The 20,254-nt window shown below is 59.6% G+C and overlaps 1 protein-coding gene across 1 annotated transcript; it reads left to right on the forward strand.

Moving 5' to 3' along the window:
- Window positions 1–556: 556 nt before the first annotated feature.
- Window positions 557–19,913, forward strand: ANKRD24 (ankyrin repeat domain 24). Its single transcript, XM_065578211.1, has 20 exons — window positions 557–774; window positions 3,089–3,219; window positions 3,648–3,736; window positions 5,244–5,308; window positions 7,892–7,949; window positions 8,301–8,371; window positions 9,441–9,547; window positions 10,172–10,359; window positions 10,816–10,844; window positions 11,140–11,232; window positions 12,882–12,983; window positions 13,074–13,181; window positions 13,489–13,533; window positions 13,881–13,979; window positions 14,218–14,290; window positions 14,725–14,846; window positions 15,790–17,337; window positions 18,078–18,263; window positions 18,898–18,963; window positions 19,417–19,913. The coding sequence occupies exons 1-20, from the start codon at window positions 709–711 to the stop codon at window positions 19,492–19,494; spliced, it is 3,324 nt and encodes a 1,107-aa protein (XP_065434283.1). The 5' UTR covers window positions 557–708; the 3' UTR covers window positions 19,495–19,913.
- The last annotated feature ends 341 nt before the right edge of the window (window positions 19,914–20,254 follow it).

Here is a 20,254-nt window from a genome sequence, read left to right on the forward strand (position 1 = left end):
GAAGTGGGTTTTTTACCCACGAAAGCTTATGCCCAAATAAATCTGTTAGTCTTTAAGGTGGCACCGGACTTCTTGTTGTTTTTGTGGATACAGACTAACACGGCTACCCCCTGATACTTTACTCCAAAGTAGGCATCCAAACTGCTTCAGCGTATTCAGAGCCACATGGAAACAGGGACGCCAGTGTCCTCAACAGGGTCACAGGCCGATGTTGTTCGTAAAACAATATTGGGGGTGGGCATCCCTATGGCCTGGGGTCACTGTCCCCTTGATTTGGGGTGGGAATCCTTGGGGGAGGGGTGCCTCTGCTGCCCTGGCTTTGGTTTGGGGGGGTCCTTCCTGCCTGGGGTCCCTGATCCCCTGGCTTGGGGGGGTGTCTCTGCTGCCCTGGCTTTGGTTTTGGGGGGGTCCTTCCTGCCTGGGGTCCCTGATCCCCTGGCTTGGGGGTGGGGAGAGGAGGAAAGAGTCTCTGCTCCCCGGATTGGGGCGGTGGGTTCTTCGTTTCCTGGCCCTGGGGGGGGATCGGTATGGGGGGCTCCCCCCCCGCCCGTGGCGGCTCTGCCCGGCTCTCTCCGCAGGCAGGGGGCAGGCGCCGCCCGGGCTCCCCAGCCGCCGGCCGAGGGAGGGAGGCGGATCCGCCGCTGTGACTGAAGCTGCCGCGGGAGCCCGGCTCAGAGGGGCGGGCGGCGGCGGGATCCGGGCGGGTGGATGGCGGCCCGCCCGCTGCTGGGCACCATGAAGCAGATCTGCCTCTGCGCGGCCGCCTCCTTCGCGGTACGTCCCGCCCGACCTTCCCCGGCCCGGCCCGGCCGCCGCCTGCTCCCGCTGGGCATCTGCGGCGCGGGGACCGGCCCAGCTCCCCCCGGGGCTTGCCAATGCACCCCCTGCCCCCCCGGCTCGCCCCCCGGCTGCCCATGCACCCCCCTGCCCCCCGGCTCCCCCCCCTGGCTGCCCATGCACCCCCTGCCCCCCGGCTGCCCATGCACCCCCCTGCCCCCCGGCTCGCCCCCCGGCTGCCAATGCACCCCCTGCCCCCCGGCTGCCAATGCACCCCCTGCCCCCCGGCTCCCCCCCCCGGCTCCCCATGCACCCCCTGCCCCCCCGGCTCCCCCCCGGGCTGCCCGTGCACCCCCCGTCCCCCGGCTCCCCCCCCGGCTCCCCATGCACCCCTTGCCCCCCGGCTCCCCCCCGGGCTGCCCGTGCACCCCCCGGCTCCCCCCCCCGGCTTCCCCCCCGGCTCCCCATGCACCCCCTGTCCCCCGGCTCCCCATGCATCCCCTGCCCCCAGCTCACCCCCTTATCTGCCCATGCACCCCCTGCCCCCTGGCTGCCCATGCACCCCCTGCCCCCGGCTCCCCCGAGCTGCCCATGCACCCCTCGACCCCCAGCTCCCCTCCCTGGCTGCCCATGCACCCTCGCCCCCCCAGTTCCCCCCCAGGCTGCCCATGCACCCCCTGCCCTCTGGATCCCCCCCAGGCTGCACATGCCCTCCCTGCCCCCCAGCCAGGCTGCCCATGCACCCCCTGTCCCCCGGGCTGCCCATGCACCCCTTGACCCCACCCTCTACCTCTGCAGGGAGCACATGCCCCTGTCCCCCCAGTTCTGGGGTGCATTTGCCCTCCCTGGCACTTGCACCCCAGCTGCCTAAGCTGTGCATGTCCCTCCTGCCCCCCCTCTCCAGGTGGTGCCTCCTCCCCTCCCTCTCCCTGTGCTGCACCATGTTCACCTCTCTCCCCATCCCCCTCCTGGCTGCCCCTGCACACACACCCCTCCCCCTTCCGGGTTTTCCATGCACCCCCTGCCCTAGTCTACCTATCAATTTCCTCATCCCCGGGAGGCTGATCCCCCACCCCCATGCCCTGCCCCCACCTCCCTGTCCATGGGTTACTCTAGGCTCCTGGCACCAGCGTGAGCTCACGTCAATGAGATCTGGAAGAACAAGGCAGCTGTTCCTAGTGGGATGTGCTCCGGAGACGAGCTGGGTGCCTGCAGGTTCTGTTGATTTCAGGATGAATTGCAGGGCTCAGCGCCCATCCAGCTTGGTGTTGTTAGTGCGGCCCGGGGTGCTGAGGGCTGGACCATCAAAGGTGGCTAGTAGTTGTATGGGCCAAGGATTAGGAGTGGTTTAGGAACCAGCCTGCAGGAATCGATGACATTCTCCGCTCTCAAAAGGTGACTCCCATTTTTACCGCAGCAGAATTGTCCTTTATAGGCAGCCACCCTCTGGATTTAATTAGGAGCGTCAGTGCTTTCCCTCCACCCGTGCTTGGTGTCATTGAATTAAACCTGCACCCCGGCACTTCGGTACCCGGGGAGAGCCAATGTGGAACCCCGCTGCCCCGATGGGGTGATGGTGATTAGGCCCCAAGTATGCAAAAGTTTGTTCCCATGCTTAGCTGCGTGCTGCATGCACTGTGGTGTGCAAATCTAAGCACCTATGTAAGTCTTTGCGGGATCAGGACCTTAATGGGGAACTGTGGCTGCATCTTGGCTGCAGGGAGACAAGCAAGGGATGAAACCCACGAGAGGGGTTCTTTAATCTGGTGGCATGGGAGGGAGATGGAAAGTGACGTGTTCCCACAAATTCTGCTGTGAGTTTTCTCGGTGGAGCTCAGTTCGCTTGGTTCCCAGGTGTTGGCAGCTTGCAACGCAGACCAGTGGATTCTCAACGTTTTACAGAAAAGTCCAATGCAAAGCTGATTACAAGACAAAAAGAAAACGTCTCTGGCAGGCACGGAGATCAAAGCGTGATGTCAGCTGGGATTCCCTGGAACCCCGTTGCCAGCCAAACCGCAGGGAGTTCAGAGAAGAGCAGCAAACCCGCAGAGAGGCTGGAGGGACTGGCTTGTGAGCACCGCGTCAAAGAAGGAAAGCCGTTTTTCAAAAGCGGTCATCAACAGCAGGATCTAGGCCTAAGTGACTTGCCCAAGGTCACACGGAATCTGTGGCAGAGCAGGGAATTGAACCCGGAGCTCCTAGGTCCCAGGCTAGCATCCCAACTTGTTGGATGTATCCTTTTCCCCCTCCCCTTCCGGCAGGCTGTGGTAGGGCTCCAAAGTCCCTGATTTTGCCCCTGTTTGGGTTTCAGAGCCATGACTGGGGTAAGAATGATGAGAAGCTCCTACAGGCCGTGGACTACAACGACCCCGAGAAGGTGACATCTCTACTTCTCCGCAAGGGCCTGGTCCCCACCAAACTGGACTCGGAGGGCAAATCCGCGTGAGTCACTTCCCCTGCTAAAAAGACTGGGCCAGAGTCTCGGTTGCCCCCATCTCTGAGTTTGGGGTGATAGCTTTAAGGCACCGTTGCACTCCCCATAGCATGGGGCCTTGCCTGGGCTGTGGCATATGTGAGAGCAACCCCAAGGCTGCTCTCTCACACGCTTTGCTTCTCACAGTCCCCCTAGTCACAAGCGGCCCTATGGTAACACACCAGTGGGTGTGGCCAAGAGTTGATCAGCAACCCTACAAAAACAAACCAGAGGGGAAAAGATTGGCAAGGGAACAGATTAGTCACGAGTTGGTTTTTTTTAGTAAATACAGAAACTTCTTGGACTCTGGCCTTTTAAGCAGAGCCAGCGTGTGGGTAGTGGCGGGAGGGGTCTCTGGAGTATGAATGGTGACGGGAACTTCCCGGCTGTGCCACAGGTTCCACCTGGCTGCAATGAGAGGGAACGTGGACTGCCTGGAAGTGATGCTCGCTCACGGAGCGGACGCCATGACCATAGACAGCTCGGGTAGGCAGCGCGCGCTGACTTCGCCCTGATGTGACGTGACAGTGCGGACGTTGACTTGGGCCATTTCGAACTGGACAGAGCAGTAGAAAACATTCTCCTGTACTGTCCAAGGGGGGTAGGAGTTAAATGGGACCTAATGGATCTGTGCCCTGTCTCTTTTCTGTGTTTCCCAGCCATAGGATCAACCCCATTCCTGTGGAGCTGCCAAGCTTCCCCTTTCCGAGGGGTGGCAGGCTCCTCTGGGATCCTGTAGTCCAATCTTCATTGTTCTCCTGGTCGTTTGCCAGCCCTCCCCTGGGCTAAAAGGGACGGATCTCTCCAAATCCCTGTAATCTCTGACTCAGCCGCTGAGTAAGCTTGGAGGTCCTTGGAAAGAAGGTGTCAAAACCGCTCAGCAGTTTTACTTTAAAAACTCCCCTGCAGGCTTGAGCGGAGCACAGGCGAAAGGGAAGGGAGACCGGACAGCAAGTGTGAAAAATCAGGACAGGGGGTGGGGGGTAATAGGAGCCTATATAAGAAAAAGCCCCAAATATCAGGACTGTCCCTATAAAATCGGGACCTCTGGTCACCCTATGAAAGGGGCAGTGAGAAATCTTGTGTCTGTCAGAGCCTGGGGACCCTGCATTCCACCGCAGTTCTAACCGGAATGGACTGTGTCCCAGGTGGATAAGAATCATCACGCGCTTGCTAATTGCCGGCCCTGGTTCTGGTAGTGTGTGTAAAAGGCATGTCCGGCCCCAACAGCTTCCACATGCTAGAGTGTTCTATGGTGCTCTTAGGAGGGGTATGGGCGTCTCCTCTGCATGCTTTAGACTCCAAATAAAAATGGTCTCGATATTTTAAAATGTACACCATAGGAATTGTTTCAATGAGATCCTGCAGCCTGCTTTGTGCGGGCTTTTGTTGCATCTCACAAGCTAAGCAAGGGCTGGCCAGTTTGCTCTTTGGATGGCAGATGCTCTACGTGGGTCACTGAGGTGTTGCAGGAAAGGGGTGTTGGTGATTCAGTGAGCGATGTTCTTTTTCTCCCAAGCTGATAATAAAGTAGTGCCCCGGGAGGGTGCTAGGGGGCGTCGTGCTGCTGGATTTCCTATTGTTTGGCTCCTGACTACGTACAATGATTCCAGACCTGATTCCATGGTGCTTTTCGTCACGCTAGGAGAGTTAACCCTGGATTCCTAGTCAGAGTCCAGCCTGGCAAATTGTATTATCTCCCTGCCTTTCTTGTGCAGTTCTTATTGGCTAGAGGAGTCCCCATTTCTTAAGCCACCCCGTAGCGCTGCTGTGAACCATTAACCAGCTGCTGCGTCCTGCCCCAGAGGTGGCTGCAATTTGGTGGTGGGTGACGTGATCCACGGATGTCGATTACCTGTCTCGGGGTGGGGGGGGCGGGGGTTGAGAAGAAATTGTTTGATGCTGACGATTTGTTTTGATCTCCCTGGGTGCACGTATAAAGTGTCGCCATCATTATGATTACCTCTTGACCTGCCAGTCTGTCTCTTTCCAGGGTACAATGCGCTCCACCTGGCCGCGAAACACGGCCACCCACAGTGCGTGAGCAAACTGTTGCAGGTAAGGCAGTCAAGCAGGAGCAGTGGGAACCTGGAGTTCGATAGGGAGGGATGTGTCCATTGTTGGTGTTGAAGCACCGAGGGCTGGACATCAGGGTACGGGGAGCTTGTGGGGAATCTAGCAGCCCTCATAGGGTTCACCTCCTGCGGAAGCTCCTGGCCATGCAGGGAAATTGTCCGTGTGACCTTTCAGTCTAGGGAACAACCTAGGCAGGGTTAGAATTGCCATCTAGGTGTGAAATCTCCATATTAGGGCTGGTCAAACGTTTGCCGTCTAAACTGTTTTTCAATGGAAAATTGGGATGTTGACCAAGTGTTTTGTGAAAAGTGTCTGCTTTCCGGGGAAAAACTTGTTTGTTTGGGTTTTTTGTGTTTAAAAAAACGGAATCCCTCAAAAACCAAAATATTTTGATTGGGATATGCTGCCATAGTGCCTCATGGGAGTTGTAGTTCAGTTGCCATGTCCCTGTTTTCCTCTCTAGGCTGAGCTCCTTGGCCAGACTATGTCTCCCTTGATGCACTATGGCCGGGAACTCCCATGATTGACCTGCCTCCCCTCGCTAAGAAGGGAGACCATGGTGCATCATGGGAGTTGTAGTCCGACCAGGCAGCCCTGCCTATAGAAGAGAATGTGAGCCTGGGGCACCCAAACTACAACTCCCACGAGGCACAATGGCAGCATTTGAGACATTTAAAATTTTCAGCCAAAATCTTTCAGTGTGCAAATTTTTGGTGAAAAAAATCAAAATTTTCCCTGGGGGAAAATCCCATTTTCTGACCAGCTCTGTCCAGTCCATGAATGACCCCCTGAGCTGTTTGGTCTCCTCCAGAGGCTATTACATGAATAAGTCAGCAAGATAGAGTTTAGGTCAATACATCCCACCCCTCAGCCTTTCTCTTCTGCCTTCCCTACTGACTGTGTGACTGGACACAGCAGAACTTCGCTGCTTCGCATTACAGGGTGGGCACCTGCATGGAAAAGGGGACCTTGATCCTGGCCAGTTACCCTTCCTTTTGTGGGTGACGTCAGATTGTGCCTTGCTGAGGTAGCCAGGATTTGCTGAAGGTGTCACTGCAGAGCAGCAGTGCCTTGGTGCTGTGAATAAGGTGCGGTAGTGTAGTCAAGGGTAAAAAAGGGAGTTTATCCACTTCTCATGTGGGGAATGTGGTTTTTAGTTCAGGTGAGTTTACCTGTGACGTTTTGGGTGACTGGAATCCTGTGCGGTTGTGGCTCACGGCCAGCAGACAAGCATGCGGGTCACACCCCGGCTTCCATCTCCCCGGTACTGTTTGCAGAATGACCCCAGTCCTGAATTTCCCCAAAACCGCCTGCCTCTACAGCATCTAGCCCTCTCCTGGAACACAGAGAAATTATTAACTTGGGTCCCCTCTGAAGAGTCAATATACGGCAGCTCATTCATTTAATTGGGGTTTGACAAACACGCTGATTTCAATCACAGCACTGCATTGGTTTATAGAAAAAGTAAAACAAGGTTATTAAACAAAAAGTCAGAGGCTTGAGTGATCCCAAATGTAAGGAATAAAGACAGAACGGCGTACAAACAAAGCAGAAGTAAAAAGATGCCTCTAAGACTAAAACTTGATTTGAGAAAGTTACAGTCTTGGCCCAAGTAGGTTTCTCACCTAAATTTAGTTCCCAGAAACTTCAGCCCTCTTGGTTGAAGGACTCAACCTTCTGTGATTTCAAGAGATCTGCCCCCTTGAATCTCCCAAGTGATGGACCACTACGGGGTTCTCTCCCCTTTCTCTTTATAATCCAGGAAACCTTTGCAATGTATTCTTTGACAACTAAGCCCAGACCAAGGTTCTCTCTCCTGTCACAGGCTTTCATAAAAGACCGTACCTGCGACACTTTGATAATACAGTAATGTAAACCGCTGAGTCAACTGCTTATCATTTGAGGTTCAGACCCCTTGTCTTTGTCCTGGAAGCTATCTCCTCCACTTGCTAGGTTGGTGGCTTGGTTTATCTGTTATGTAATCGTACCTTCATTGTCTCTGCCTGACAACCAGGCTGGTCAGACAAGCAAATACACATTCCTTTATCTCAGGCAGACTGGTCTGATGGATTGCTTGCCCGACACATTTTAAGCACAATATTCTAGTACAGATAACTCTTTGTTCGCACCCCGTACATACATCACACAAGAATATTAATGATCAGTGAGTTATTAGTTTTCCATTGATGTATTGTTTGCCAGAAGTTGGGAATGGGCGACAGGGGATGGGTCACTTGGTGATTCCCTGTTCTGTTCATTCCCTCTGGGGCACCTGGCATTGGCCACTGTCGGAAGACAGGAGACTGGGTTAGATGGACCTTTGGTCTGACCCAGTCTGGCCGTTCTTATTACAGGCAACCTTTTGGGTGTATATCATGACAACAGTGTGTTAGGTGTAGTGAATATGTCAGGCCTGACAAGAATTGGTGACACAGAGTAGTACCTACCCATGGGTCTCTCTGACAAATTACCCACTTCTTCTTCTTCTTCTCTTTTTTTAACTCCCACACCACTGGGAAGGTGGTTGTCCCCTGTTCTTCACTCACTATCTTCTCTGCCCATTAGGCATCTTGCCCGGTTGATGGAGCCGACAGCAACGGCTGGACAGCGCTCCACCATGCAGGTCAGCCGAGGACCCTCCGTCCCACTTGCATCTTCCCCTTCCCCCATCTTAAACGCGGGTGTCAAATCAGCTGGGTAAACCGCCCGCCGGTGACTTGACTTATAGTGAGGATTTCAAAGGCAGGTGGCTGTGCAGAAGGGTGAATGCACAGGGGAGTGAGGGCCGGGAATGTGCCCAGATTCCATGGTGATGGGGCCATGTGGATCCAGTCTCCCTAGACAGAAGAGTATGCTCTCTCCAGTGTAGTACCTTGGGATTTGCCATTTCTGGGCCAGATCCTGGTATGGGGGAATGGGGAGGGGGGTGGAGGGGCAGTGAGCAGGGGTTCACACCCTCTCTCTTCCTCTCTAGCTGTCAGCGGCTGCATCTCATGCTCCGAGATTCTCTGCGATTTCAAGGCCTCCTTGAATACCAAGGACAAGGTAGGTGGTTCTTTCCATCAGGTTTATGCTTTGTTGACCTTCAGGGGTTTGATTTCCACTGCACAGAGAGTCACCACAAGCCTAGGTGCCCCTTACTCTCCATTGGAAAGGTGGTGTAATGTAGCAGAGACCCAGATGTGCAGAGATCACCTCACCCACCCCTGAAATGCAGCCACTTCTTGGGTGGAACGCAGCAGCAGCTAAACAGAACACAGCAATAACAGATATACCCATTTTACCTTCAGCTCCTAATGGATGTTGCTGTGTAAGTACCCGAGATAGACAGAATAATGCCTGGTGTTAAAGGACATGAAGCGAAGAGGAATCTTGCATCTAAGGCTATATCTACACAACGGCCTCGGCAAAATCTATGTCGCTCAGGGGTGTGAATATTCCACACCCCGAGTGACATAAGTTATACCACCATGAGCGTTCATGTGCACAGCGCTATGTTGGTGGGAGAACTTCTCCCGCAGACGTGGCTTATGCCGCTCGTGGAGCTGGGTTTTCACCAGATGCGCTGGGTTTTACATCTCTGTTTAGTTTGCTTTCTTTGCACATGGTGTTCACCTTACAAAATAATATCTCGTCCCGCCTCAGGAAGGACAGCCTAGTGGTTAGGGCACTCGCCTAGGAGTTGGGAGACCTGAGCTCAGTTCCCTGCTCTGCAACAGACCTCCCGTGTGACCTTGGGCAAGTCATTTAGACTTCCTGTGCCTCCCCCTCTGGCCAGTGGGATAATAGCCTTGCCCTGCCTCACGGGTGGGCTGGTTAAAGATTGTGAAATGCTTTGAGTTCTCCTGCTGGAAAGCGCTATAGAAAAGCCAGGTGTCATGATGATTAAGGGAAGGATTGGTGTCCATCCCTGACCGCCTGCCTGGTGATGGGACAGGGTGTGCTCCATGGGCTCGTTCGTCTGCAGTGGGGTCTGGCGCTGGACAGATGGGAGGACGCTCCCAGGAGGCGGGTACCAGACAGCGAAGAGGGCTGTATCAGAGCCAGGCTACCCGCTGCTGATCCTTTCCCCCCTTTCCCCCACTGACTTTCCTTCTCCATGCCCCTGCTTTAGGATGGCTCCACCCCTCTGATCCTGGCAGCTAAGATGAGCCACTCGGAGCTGTGCCGGTACCTGCTGCATCGCGGAGCTGCTGTGAACAGCAGAGACCAGCAAGGCAGGTGAGCTCTGAAGGGCCCTGGAAGGAAGGGGGGCTGGAGAGGAGAGGGTTAAAGTGCGAGGGTGAGGAGACTCATGGCGGAGAAGTGAGTCCTACCAGTGGGCAGGACTGAGAGCCTGGATCCGACTAGGGGCCAGAGGTCTCCAGCTGGCCACCTCTGGGGGAGCTGCTCAGGGCCTGGATCTGTCTTGACGCGAGGGGGTCGGAGTGAGTCAGGGAGGCGCTGGCTGGATCTGTGTGGAAGTGGATCTGCGAGGAAGATTCTTACAAAGCCGTAACCTAAACGGCCTGCGCAGATCCCGCCTTTGCCCCGTGTGGGCAGGTGATGGAGCAGGTGAGCTCCCCGCCTTGAGATGGGGTTTCCCCGTGCAGTGTCTGCTGGAGTCTGGCCGGGGTTCTCGCTCCCGGCCTGTCGCTGCGGGATATCCTGGCTGCCCCGGGTCTGATTGCAAACCTGGGCAGTCCTGTCCTCAGGGCGGAGAGAGGAGAGTGGCCAGGAGCAGCGGGAGAGAGAGGCTAGGAGAGTTGGCCCCAGCAGAGATGTGGGTTCCCATCCAGTTCACCGTCCTCATGCCGCTGGCTCCGGAGGGTGAGTGGGGCCATCTCTCTCCCCGCCCCGCTGTAGAACAGCCCTGATGCTGGCCTGCGAGAACGGCAGCGTGGAGACGGTGGAAGTTCTCATCCATGCCGGGGCGCGGGTCGGCCTGGTGGACGCCAGGGGCCAGGACGCAGCGCGCTACGGCCTGGCCACGGGGAACGCCTTGATCCAGCACTACCTGCAGGATGCCTCCCAGCGCCACTCCTGGGCCAGCGGTAAGGTGCCCGGGCCAAACCCCGTCCTTCCCGAGGTCTCAGAGCGCCGTGCGGCAGCGTCTCACCCCTGCCCAGGGGGAGGCGGGTAACGTCCCTGCTTTGCAGGTGGGGTGACTGGCCTGACTCCGCTGGGTGGGCTCAGGGAGCATGTGTGTGGGTGGTCTCTGGGGCACCCCTCCTTTTACTCGCCCAGCCGCTCAAACTCTGGATGGGAAGTGCCTCTCCCTGGCCTGGCCAGAGGGGGGTGCTGGAGAGTGACGGGCAGCGTCTGATGAGGGGTGGGAGTTGGGTCCCAGGCTTGCATGGCACCATGGAGCCCAGAGCCCCCGGGAGGGGTCTGTCTGTGTGTCCGTCTGCTTCCCCTCGAGCTGAGGGGACCAGGCCACGGGTGGCCAGTGCCCCCGGCCCCCTCTAACCTCCTGCTGGTTTCTGTTTCCTCCCCTCTGCCTCCCACAGAAGAGGAGTCGGCTGAGCGAACGTCGCAGGTAAAGACGCAGGGGGCCTGGCCCAGCAGAGAGCCCCGCGGTCCAACCGCTCAGGGGCTTCCACCGAACTGGGCCGGCCTGACCCGGCTTGGCCACCTCCCAGGGCAGGAGTAGGGCTCTCCGGGCTCATGGGAGACCAGAGGCCCCACGAAGCCCTCCTGGAACATGAGGCTTTTCGAGGACCGGGGTGGTGGGGAGGGATTAGGAGCCCCTAGGGATGCTCTTCTGAGCTTGCTGCCCCCCATCGGGTTTTGCTGGGAGAGCCTGGAGCCCTCTCCCATCGGTGTCTCCGCAGACAGCGTCACCGAGCCAGTCTCTGCCCAGCGAGAGGAACGGCACCCCAAGAAAGAGGAAAGCCCCTCCGCCGCCCCCCAGCACCTCCAGCCAGGTGAGGGGGCCACCGGCTCTGCCTCCCCCGCCCCTCCCCTCCCCACACCCCAGCAGGCAGCCGCAGGAGAGCATCCCTGAGCCTGTGACGGGCGAGGGCTGTGGTGTTTGATGGTCAAGGCAGCCTCCCCAGTGGCGGTGACACACCCTCTAGTAACCAAGCTGGTCGCAGCGTTTGTGCACGCCCAGGATGTAGCGAGGGGGGCGGGGGCGCAGCTGAGATGGCGAGGGAGGGGACCTACATAAAGGGATTTGACCATAGAGCCGCTAAAGTGCTTATCTGGCCACCACCCCCCTTGCATCTGGGAGCCTCACAATCCTTAACGTGTTTATCCTCACGACACTGCCGTGCTGTGGGCCCCGTTTTACAGATGGGGAGACTGAGGCCCGGGTCCCTCAAGGTCAAATCGTTGATTTCCATGGGAACGAGTCACCAACATACCTTTGAGGATCTGGGCCTGGGTGACGTGCCCAGGGTCACCCAGGAAGTCTGTGGCAGAGAAGGGAATTGAAGCCGGGCCGTCCAAGCCTTAGACGAATGCCCTAATCATTGTACCATCCTTTCCCTGTGCAGCCCTAAGGCGTTTACCTGTCCCGTGGGACCTTGCTAATGCACTGAGCTCTTCCCCCAGGTCTTTCCTAGGCATGATCAACTTGTGTCCCTCGGCAGTTGAGGGAGACAGGCAGCCAGTGAGGCTTGTGCCCCTGGCTCTGACAAATGGGCATGGTCCAGCAGCAGACTGGCACTGGCAGGCCATGGGTAGATCTCAGCTGGGGATGGGGGAGTCTAGTTAATTTCTCTTGCCCTGGTCTGGTCGCTTGTCTGCAAAGAGGGTTTCCTCGTATGCTGTTGACTGGGTAAGTGCCCCTTCCCGGTGGTGGGCGTGGTGTCCACAGGCAAGGGCGGGGTACACCACTCAGTGCGTTTCTGATAACGGGGTTCTGCTGGAGAACAAGCACTCCAGCCCCCGCCCCTCCTCTGGATTTCCCAGCGCTGTCTTAGCCCCTCTTTGGCTGCAGCTGCCTGGCCACTGAGCGGTGGGACCCTGCCATGTCTCTTAAGCTAAGCAGGGGCCGGCCTGGTCAGTGGCTGGATGGGAGATGGTGAGGCAGTAGGAGGTGCTCTTCTCTGAGTCTGTGTCTCATTAGGAGGCCCCGTGCTGCTGGAAGTGCCGCCCCCCAAAACTTGGGTGTAGATCTCCAAAAGAGGTCAGCGGTATCGTCATCCTGTTTTACGGGGGAAACTGAGGCACAATTTGCCCAAGGTCACCCAGCAGATCGGGGCAGAACACGGCTCCTGAGTCCCAGCGCAGTGCTCCGATCACGCGGCGGTCCCAGTGTCCTGGCCAAGCTCCAGCCGGCAGGGCCAGCCCGCTCCCTGAAATCCCCCTTGTGGTTGCAGTTGGGTCCGAGACTCTGCTTTCATTTCCATAACCAACGTGGGGTGTGAAACAGCTGCCCCGCTGCCCCCTAGAAGTGGCTGCATCCGGGTATCGGGTGAAACGATCCCCGCACGGGTGTGTGAAGCCATTCAGCCCATTTGGGGCGGGAGGTGGAAGGCATAATGGGACTTCTGCGGGAAGAGAGCTGGGGGGGGGCTTACTGGCTAAGCCTCGTTCTCTCTGTGTGACGACTGTTACTGTTTTCAAGCACACCCCACACTCTCCGGAGCACAGCTCCCCTTCCACACAGCGGAGCAGCCGGATAGTCACCACCAAGCCTGCCAGGGCTCGCCCTGCCCCAGCTGACACGGTGAGGATCCCCTGGCAGGGAGAGCGGGATGGGGCGGGCTGGGTACCCGCTGCTCTCCCCTGACCGCCCCGCCTCTGGGATTCCCCACAGGAGGACAGGGAGGCCTACGAGGAGATCGTCCGGCTGAGGCAGGAACGGGCTCGGTTCCTGCAGAAGATCAAGGGTTTGGAGCAGCAGCAGGAGAAGCAGAAGCGGGAGGTACGGATGCGATTCCCCCGCCCCGCGAGGGCCAGGCTCAGCCCAGCCGGGTTTCTGGGCGGGTTGGCGAAAGGAGGATGGGAAGGAAGGGAGCTGCTTGTGGCCTCACCTGGGCTATTGCCAGAGGGTCTTGCACCGGCAAGGTGGGTGGGGAGGTAATTGAGAGGGGACACCTCGTGGCTGGGAAAGCCTGGCTGCCCATTCTGCAGCTCTGAGCCCACGATCAGACCTGCTGATGCATGACCATGGGGAGGACCAGGCTGCACAGTGTCTTAACCGTCTTGGACTCTCCTTGTGTTCCCACTAGCGGCTGGAGTTGGAGGAGGACTCCCTACGCTCCATGGAGAAGCAGGTAGGCCAGGTGTTATGTCTCCGGAGACTGGACTCGGAGAGCTCCGGATGGTCTCTGGGATGGGAAGGGAAAATGGCTGCATGCGGATGCTTCAGGGCATAAACTGGTCATCAGCTGGGGGTCAGGAGGAAATTTTGGGATGCGAGTGCCAGGTTAGGGATATCTGTCCTCCAAAGCGTCTGGGATCTGCCACCATTGGAACAGGATACCAGACTAGATGGATCCTTGCTGGGCCCTGGTCCGGCTCTGTGGCCTCGTAAAAGATCCACCCCACCTAGTTCGGAAGGTACGGACGGGAATCGGCGCGAGTGTCCGGATCTAATTATGCGTCTAATTCTCTGATCCAGATAAAGGAACTCCAGCAGCAACTGGCGGACAGCGAGGGGGAAAAGGAGCATTTGGGGAAGGAGGTTGAAGTGCTCCGGAGCCGCCTGTCCTTGCTGGAGGTAGGAGAGCAGGGGACACGGAGCTCTAGGTCTTACTGAGTCATGCAGGAGGCCAGTGAATTGTGGGACTTTCCCTGAGGCTGGCTCAGCTGTGGTAGGGACAGTGCACTATCATGGTTAGCATCAGCTGCTGCCTGTCTCAGTGACTGGCGCCGTGGGAGAGCACAGGGAATGGGGCGAGGGGGGGAGCTGTGATCTCAGGGGGGGGTCCCTGACTCCCTGCCTGTCTGTGCCCCAGAACGAGAAGGAGAACACCAGCTACGACATCGACACGCTGCAGGACGAAGAGGGGGACCTGCTGGAATTCCCAGGTTGGTCATCGCGCCCTGCCTGCTTCTCTGCACCGAGGGCACGGCCCTGCGAGGGGCGGAGCCTGCCCTGCAGAGCGGGCACTGACCCTGGGCTCTGCAAATCTTTAAGCACGAGCTCCTGCTGCCTGGGCTGAAAGACGGGGCTGTATTCGCCAAGCCCGTAGCAGGCCCCTCCACCAGTGCACCAGGCCCAGCCCTCGCCGCGGGGTGGAGCACCGCCCTGGGCCGGGGTGCGGTCCGTGAGCGGCTCCCATGGGAGAGGAGGGCCCTTGGCAGGATCGGGCTTGTGCTGGAAAATGCCTGGGAAGGTTTTGCAGGAAGCAGGTGGTGGCAGGGGGGCAGCTCTCAGGGTAGGGGTGGGGCTGTTCGGGTCAAGGACCAGGGTTAGTTAGTGATGGGTCTTTGTGGGGACGGGGGTTCTGCTGCTCTCTCAGGGGCAGAGCTGCTGCTGTCCAAGAAGACCCTGAGTCTGTCCACGGAGGAGCTGCTGGCCACGCTGCAGGGCCAGGTGCAGTCGCTCACCATGCAAAACCAGGAGCTGCTGGAGAAGATACAGGTACCGGCTCCCCCCCCCCTTCAGCCAGCTGCGCGCTTCGGGTTTCCCCTGCTAGCATCCCCTGGAGGCCCTCTCTGGTCCCCCTCCCAGGGCCAGCATCTCCTTAGTGTGCCGGTTCAGGGCTGGGACCCAACGGGCCTGGGGGCTGGGTGAGCCAGCGGCTGCTGCCTTGTGACGGATGCGGCTGGCAGGTTTCTGACCCCTAGCACACGGCAAACACCTCGGCCTGCCCCCATCTCTGTCTGTAACCTTGGCACCGTCCTTCATACTGAGTTCTCCTCCCCTGCACGCGATCCTGCTGTCACCCCTGTGCCGCTGCCCCTGCTCCATCTCGGTGGGAGCCCTCCAGACCCTGTGGTTCCCTGACCACACAATGGCTCTTCCCTTCTCCATGGTCTCTCCAGACTCAGGGAGGTGCAGGAAGCCGCCACCTGCCTTACTGTGTGTGCAGAGACATCAGACCATGCCGCCGCCCCCGCTATCCCCTTCAAATGGCCCTGCAGGCTCCCTGCTTCACTGTAGGGCCCAGCTCGAATTTGCTGGGGATGCCTTCTGAAGTCGTCTTCCAGCCTCTTCTCTTCTCTCCCGTCTGCCCCCGACCTTTGTAGCCTAATCTTTGCTCCTTTGCCTTGTACTTACCCGCTCGGCTCCAAGGCCCTGCTGTCTAACTCTGTCGCTGTATCGTAGCCCTCTGTGCAGTTAAACTACAGGGCCTGAGTCTCCTCCCACGCTGGTGTAAATCGGGTAACTCCGCCCACATCAGCGGACCTGGACTGGTGTAATTGATGGAAGGAGAGATCAGGCCCTGGGAAGCACCTCAGGAGCTCTGGGCCGCTCCATACGGCAGACACCGTTGTTGTGCTGCTGTAATCCCCCTGCGTAGCTGGGTCTCGGGATCCCAGTGAGAAAGTCTCATGGTTTTATCCCCCCCCGCCCTTGGCAGATCCTGGAGAATTACGAGAAAGACGAGAGTGACATGGGCCCGGCCGAAGACTTCGTCCCCATCGTCCTCTACGACTCCCTCAAGTCGGAGTTCGACCGGCTCAGGGAGCAGCACGCCGAGGCCCAGGCTGCCCTGCAGGCCCTGGAAGGCAGCGGGCCCCACGGTCCCTCCTGCGAGCTAGTCCCGGTGGAGGCTTACAAGCAGCTGAAGGCTGAATACGAGGTGCAGATCCAGGCCCTAGAGGAGGCGCTGCAGAGGAGTAACGCCCCAGCTGAGCCCGAGGGGAAAGGCCAGGAGCCGGGCCAGGCCGGGGTGCCGGCAGAAGGAAGCAGCCGGGAAGGAGGGGCTGGAGATGTGGCTGTGGAAGAGCTGACCAAAATGCTGGCTGAGACGCGGGAGAAGCACGAGGCGGCCGTGGCCGAGGTGCGGCTCCTGCGGGAGCAGATCCAGCTGGGTATCCTGTCCGTGGAGGAGCCGGAGACGGCGGAGAGCTCCGGGAGCGAGCTGGAGACGGTGAGGGCAGCTCTGCAGAAAGCCCAGGAGGCCCTGCAGGAGAGAGACCAGAGGGTGAAGGACCTGGAGGGGCGCCTGGACGCCCAGGAAGCAGCAGCCGGTCGAGGCCGCTCCGCCGAGGAGACGAGGGCGGCCCTCAGCGTCTCCTTGGGCGAAGCCGCCGCGGAGAAGGCCGAGCTGCTGGAGAGGTGCCGCCAAGCGGAGGCAGACGCGGAGCAGCTGAGGAGGAGGGTGGAGGAGGGAGCCGGGGAGCTGCAGCGAGCGATGGGACACCTCTCAGACAGCCAGAGGCTGGAGGAGGAGAACCGGCAGCTCCGCGAGCAGCTAGACGAGCTGAGGGGGCAGCACGAGGAGGCGCAGGCCCGGCTCCGAGAGGATCAGGGCAAGAAGGAGGAGGAGCTGAGCGCCCTGAAGGAGCAGCTGGCTTCCGAGAGCATCTCCAGGCAGGAGCAGGAGGAGATGGCGGGGGAGCTGGGCCGGTTGTTGGCCGAGTCCAACAAGAAGCGTCTGGAGCTGGAGGAGAGCCACGGCGCCGCCCAGCGGGAGGCGAGGGAGCTGCAGCAGGCGGCGGAGCGGTACAGGCGGGAGTGGGTCCCGCCGGCCGAGCACGCCCGAGCTAAGGAGGCCCTGGTGGGCAGCGTCCGGGAGCTGAAGGCCAGAGCCCGGGAGCTGGAACTGGAGCTGGCCGCCAAAGCCCAGGAGGCCGTGCGGCTGCAGGGCGAGCTGGCGAGCACGCGGGAGGGCACGGTCCCCAGGGAGGAGCACGAGCAGCTGCGGTGCAGCCTGCAGGTGGAGGTGAGCACGCTGACCCTGAAGCTGAGCGACCTGGAGCGCAAGCACGAGAAGACCTGCACGGAGGTGTTCCAGGTGCAGCGCGAGGCCCTCTTCATGAAGAGCGAGAAGCACGCGGCCGAGGCCCAGCTGGCCGCCGCCGAGAAGCAGCTGCAGAGCCTACGGGCCGAGTCGGGCCGGATCCAGGAGCTGCACGGCCACATCGAGGACTCGGCCAAGCTGGTCAAGGAGAAGGACCGGAAGGTGGGTCTGGGCTTCCCCATCACCTCGCCCCCGCGAGAGCCAGGTTCGATGTGGGACTGGGGACCCCATAGCCCTGCCCACAAGAGAGCCATGGGTAGGGGTGAAAATTTGGGTCTGGGGATCCCAGATCCCTGCCCGCGATAGAGCCACGTGAGGAGGGTGAGAGGTGGGTCTGGGGCCATGCAGCACTCCCCGAATGTACGTTTCTTTCGAAGTGGGAACGCCGCTGCCTGGCACGTCTTTCTGCTAGGCAAAAGGGCGAGAAAGTGAGAGGGGGAGGTTCCCCCAGGGAAACGAAACAGAATTTTTCTTCACCATCTTTGGTCACGGAGCGAAAAACCTCCAAGAAAAGAACTCGTTTGTGGCAAAAGAGACCAGCCCACCTCCCCCCCGGCTCTAGTAGGGACGGGAGCTGGCTGGCCAGCAACAGACGTGGGCGCCCCTGGCTCTTTAGCTGTTTATCTGCCACCCAGAGCAGATCATGCCCTTCTGCTGCCCAAAAGGCCGATGCCCCAGTGGAATGCGGGTGCCCCCAAAGGAGGAAGCAGCAGCAACCAAAGGGTTAACGAGCAGGTCTGGCTCCGGGGAGGGCTGGCCGGGAGGGTGACGCAGGGGAATTGGGCTTTGGAATCCCTTGTGCTGCGGGTCCTGTAATCATGCGAGACTTTGCCCTAGACTCTAACCCGCCCTGGTGAACTCAGCCAACCCTTTGTGACCGGCCGATCCCTTCGCCTTTGCAGATCACCGAGCTGTCTAAGGAAGTCTTCAAGCTGAAGGAGGCCTTGAACAGCCTGTCTGAGCTCTCCGGCCAGGGGGGGGCCCTGCCCGGGGGGGCCCTGCCCAAGGCGGCCCCGCAGAAGCAGCAGAACCCGCAGGAGGTGGTGAAGCTGCAGGGCACGATAAAGGCCTTGGAACAGCAGCTGGCTGTGGGTATCCGGGACCAGCTGGCCCTGGGAGAGGGGAGGAGCAGAGCCCGCCACAGAGCGGGTCCCTGGGCTTTGTGGTGTTCGTTCCCTGTTGGGCTCGGGGACAGCAGGGGCTAAGCGCTGACCTCGGCTGCGTCTGGAAACTGACGTGCAGCTCGGGACCTGGGGCCACCGTCTGGGCAGGTGGAAGCCGCAGAGTCGCTGGCTCCGAGGTCTGCGTGGACCATGCTGATTCAGGGGCCCAGCCCCACAAAGGTATAATAGGCTTCTAACTCCCATGGGAGCTAGGCTCCTAAATACCATTAAGGATCTGGGCCAGTGTGTCTTGGCCCGATGCCTTCTGCCCTTCCGTCCCTGGTCACAGCAGAGGTCCAGCGGTAACCCCTGCGCTAAAACAGCCGCATCTTTATACTGCACTGAGGGAGTTGCTTTAGCTGGGTACCAAAGGGGAGTGACACCAGTTCCCCTTGGCTGTGTCCGGTGTGCAAGCCAGAGCAGGATCCGATTCCGGGCCCCAGCTCGGTGCCGTGTCTGGCAGGGGGGCGCTGGTCAGAGGGGCCGTGAGCGGAGAGTGGCCGGGTCCCATTGGGACTGTAGTGTGACTCCCCCCCCCCCCCCCTTGCCTTGGTTGCAGGAGACGGAGACGCACCACCACAAGGTCGTCTCGCTCTACCGGAGCCACCTGCTCTGCGCGATTCAGGTCAGTGCACGGGGGGCAGGGCTGGGCTGGGGGCGCCGTATCTCGCGGTGATTGGGCATGTGCGTTTGCTATTCTGTGTGTATCCGTCCATGTATCCGTCCGTGTTTCTGAATCAGTGTGGGTGTTTGCACACGTGTGTGTCAGTATACGTGGGTGTGTGTTTGCACATGGGTGCATGTCAATGTAAGTGGGTGTGGGTGGGTGTTTGCATGTGGCTGTGTCACTGGAAGTGGGGGGGTATTTGCACATGGGTATAAACGAGCAGGGCAGTCTCCGTGGCTTAGGTGCAGGGGTCTGGGCTCTGCTCGGCTCGAGAGCGTCTCTGTTGCCAGGCGCCTACAGAGCTGGCTGCCACTGGAGTCGGCCCAGTCCTGCCCTGCCTTAGCCAGTGGGGCTGGCGGAGGGTGGGAGTCAGGGCAGCCGCTGACTTCCCCGCCTCCATCTCCTTTGCAGGGCCACATGGACGAAGACGTGCAGAGGCTCTTGTACCAGATCCTGATGATGCAGCGGCTGCAGGAACAAGGCAGATGAGCGCCCCGGGGCGAGGGAGCCCGGTTCCTGGTTCCGAGCCGGGGACTCGCACGCGGAACCGGCTGGACTCCAGCGTCCAGCGGCGGGGCGAGGCCCTGCGCACACGCTTCCTCACCGAGATCAAGGCACACGGGTGACCCCGGGGGCGGCGCCTTTGCTCCCGTTCCTGGGCAGCCTGTGGTGGGAGGTGCCCGTGGGCAGGTGGCTGGAAGGTGCCTCGTGGCAGGTCCAGGCCCTGCTCACACTGACCTTTCTATCGGTGCTTTCACCTCAGCAGCCTCCGAGACGGGCCGGGGGAACCGGGCGAGGGGCCCGTCCTCGCTCCGCGGGCAGAAGGGGAGAGGCTGCGGTAACTCACCAGCTCCTGTCTGCGTCTCTCCGCAGAGAATCCACAGCAATAAACAGTTTATACTCACTCAGCGGAGGCTCGCTGGCTTTCCTGCGTGGGGAAGGGACACGTGCCGGGAGGTGGGGGGGGCGTCGTACATGCGGGAGCTGGTGCCAGGGTGACGCGGGCAGATGTTGGGCTGAATGTCCCACTGCTGCCCTCCTCCTGCCTCGCAGCACCTGCTAGTCCAGGCTGGAGCCCCTCCTGACGTGGGCCTGTCTGGACCTCCCCAGGGGGCTGCAGGCCAGGGCAGAGGTGCACTGACAGTGTTATAGCTGGAGCTGACCATTGGAAAAGCGGGGGGAGGGGAGCTCCAGGTCAGGACTGAGGGGCGCTGGCAGAGCTGGGTATGGGGGGAGCCGAGGGTTGGAA

Source organism: Chrysemys picta, chromosome 25, assembly GCF_011386835.1.
Source record: "Chrysemys picta bellii isolate R12L10 chromosome 25, ASM1138683v2, whole genome shotgun sequence".
In the NCBI taxonomy this organism is placed as follows: domain Eukaryota; kingdom Metazoa; phylum Chordata; order Testudines; family Emydidae; genus Chrysemys; species Chrysemys picta.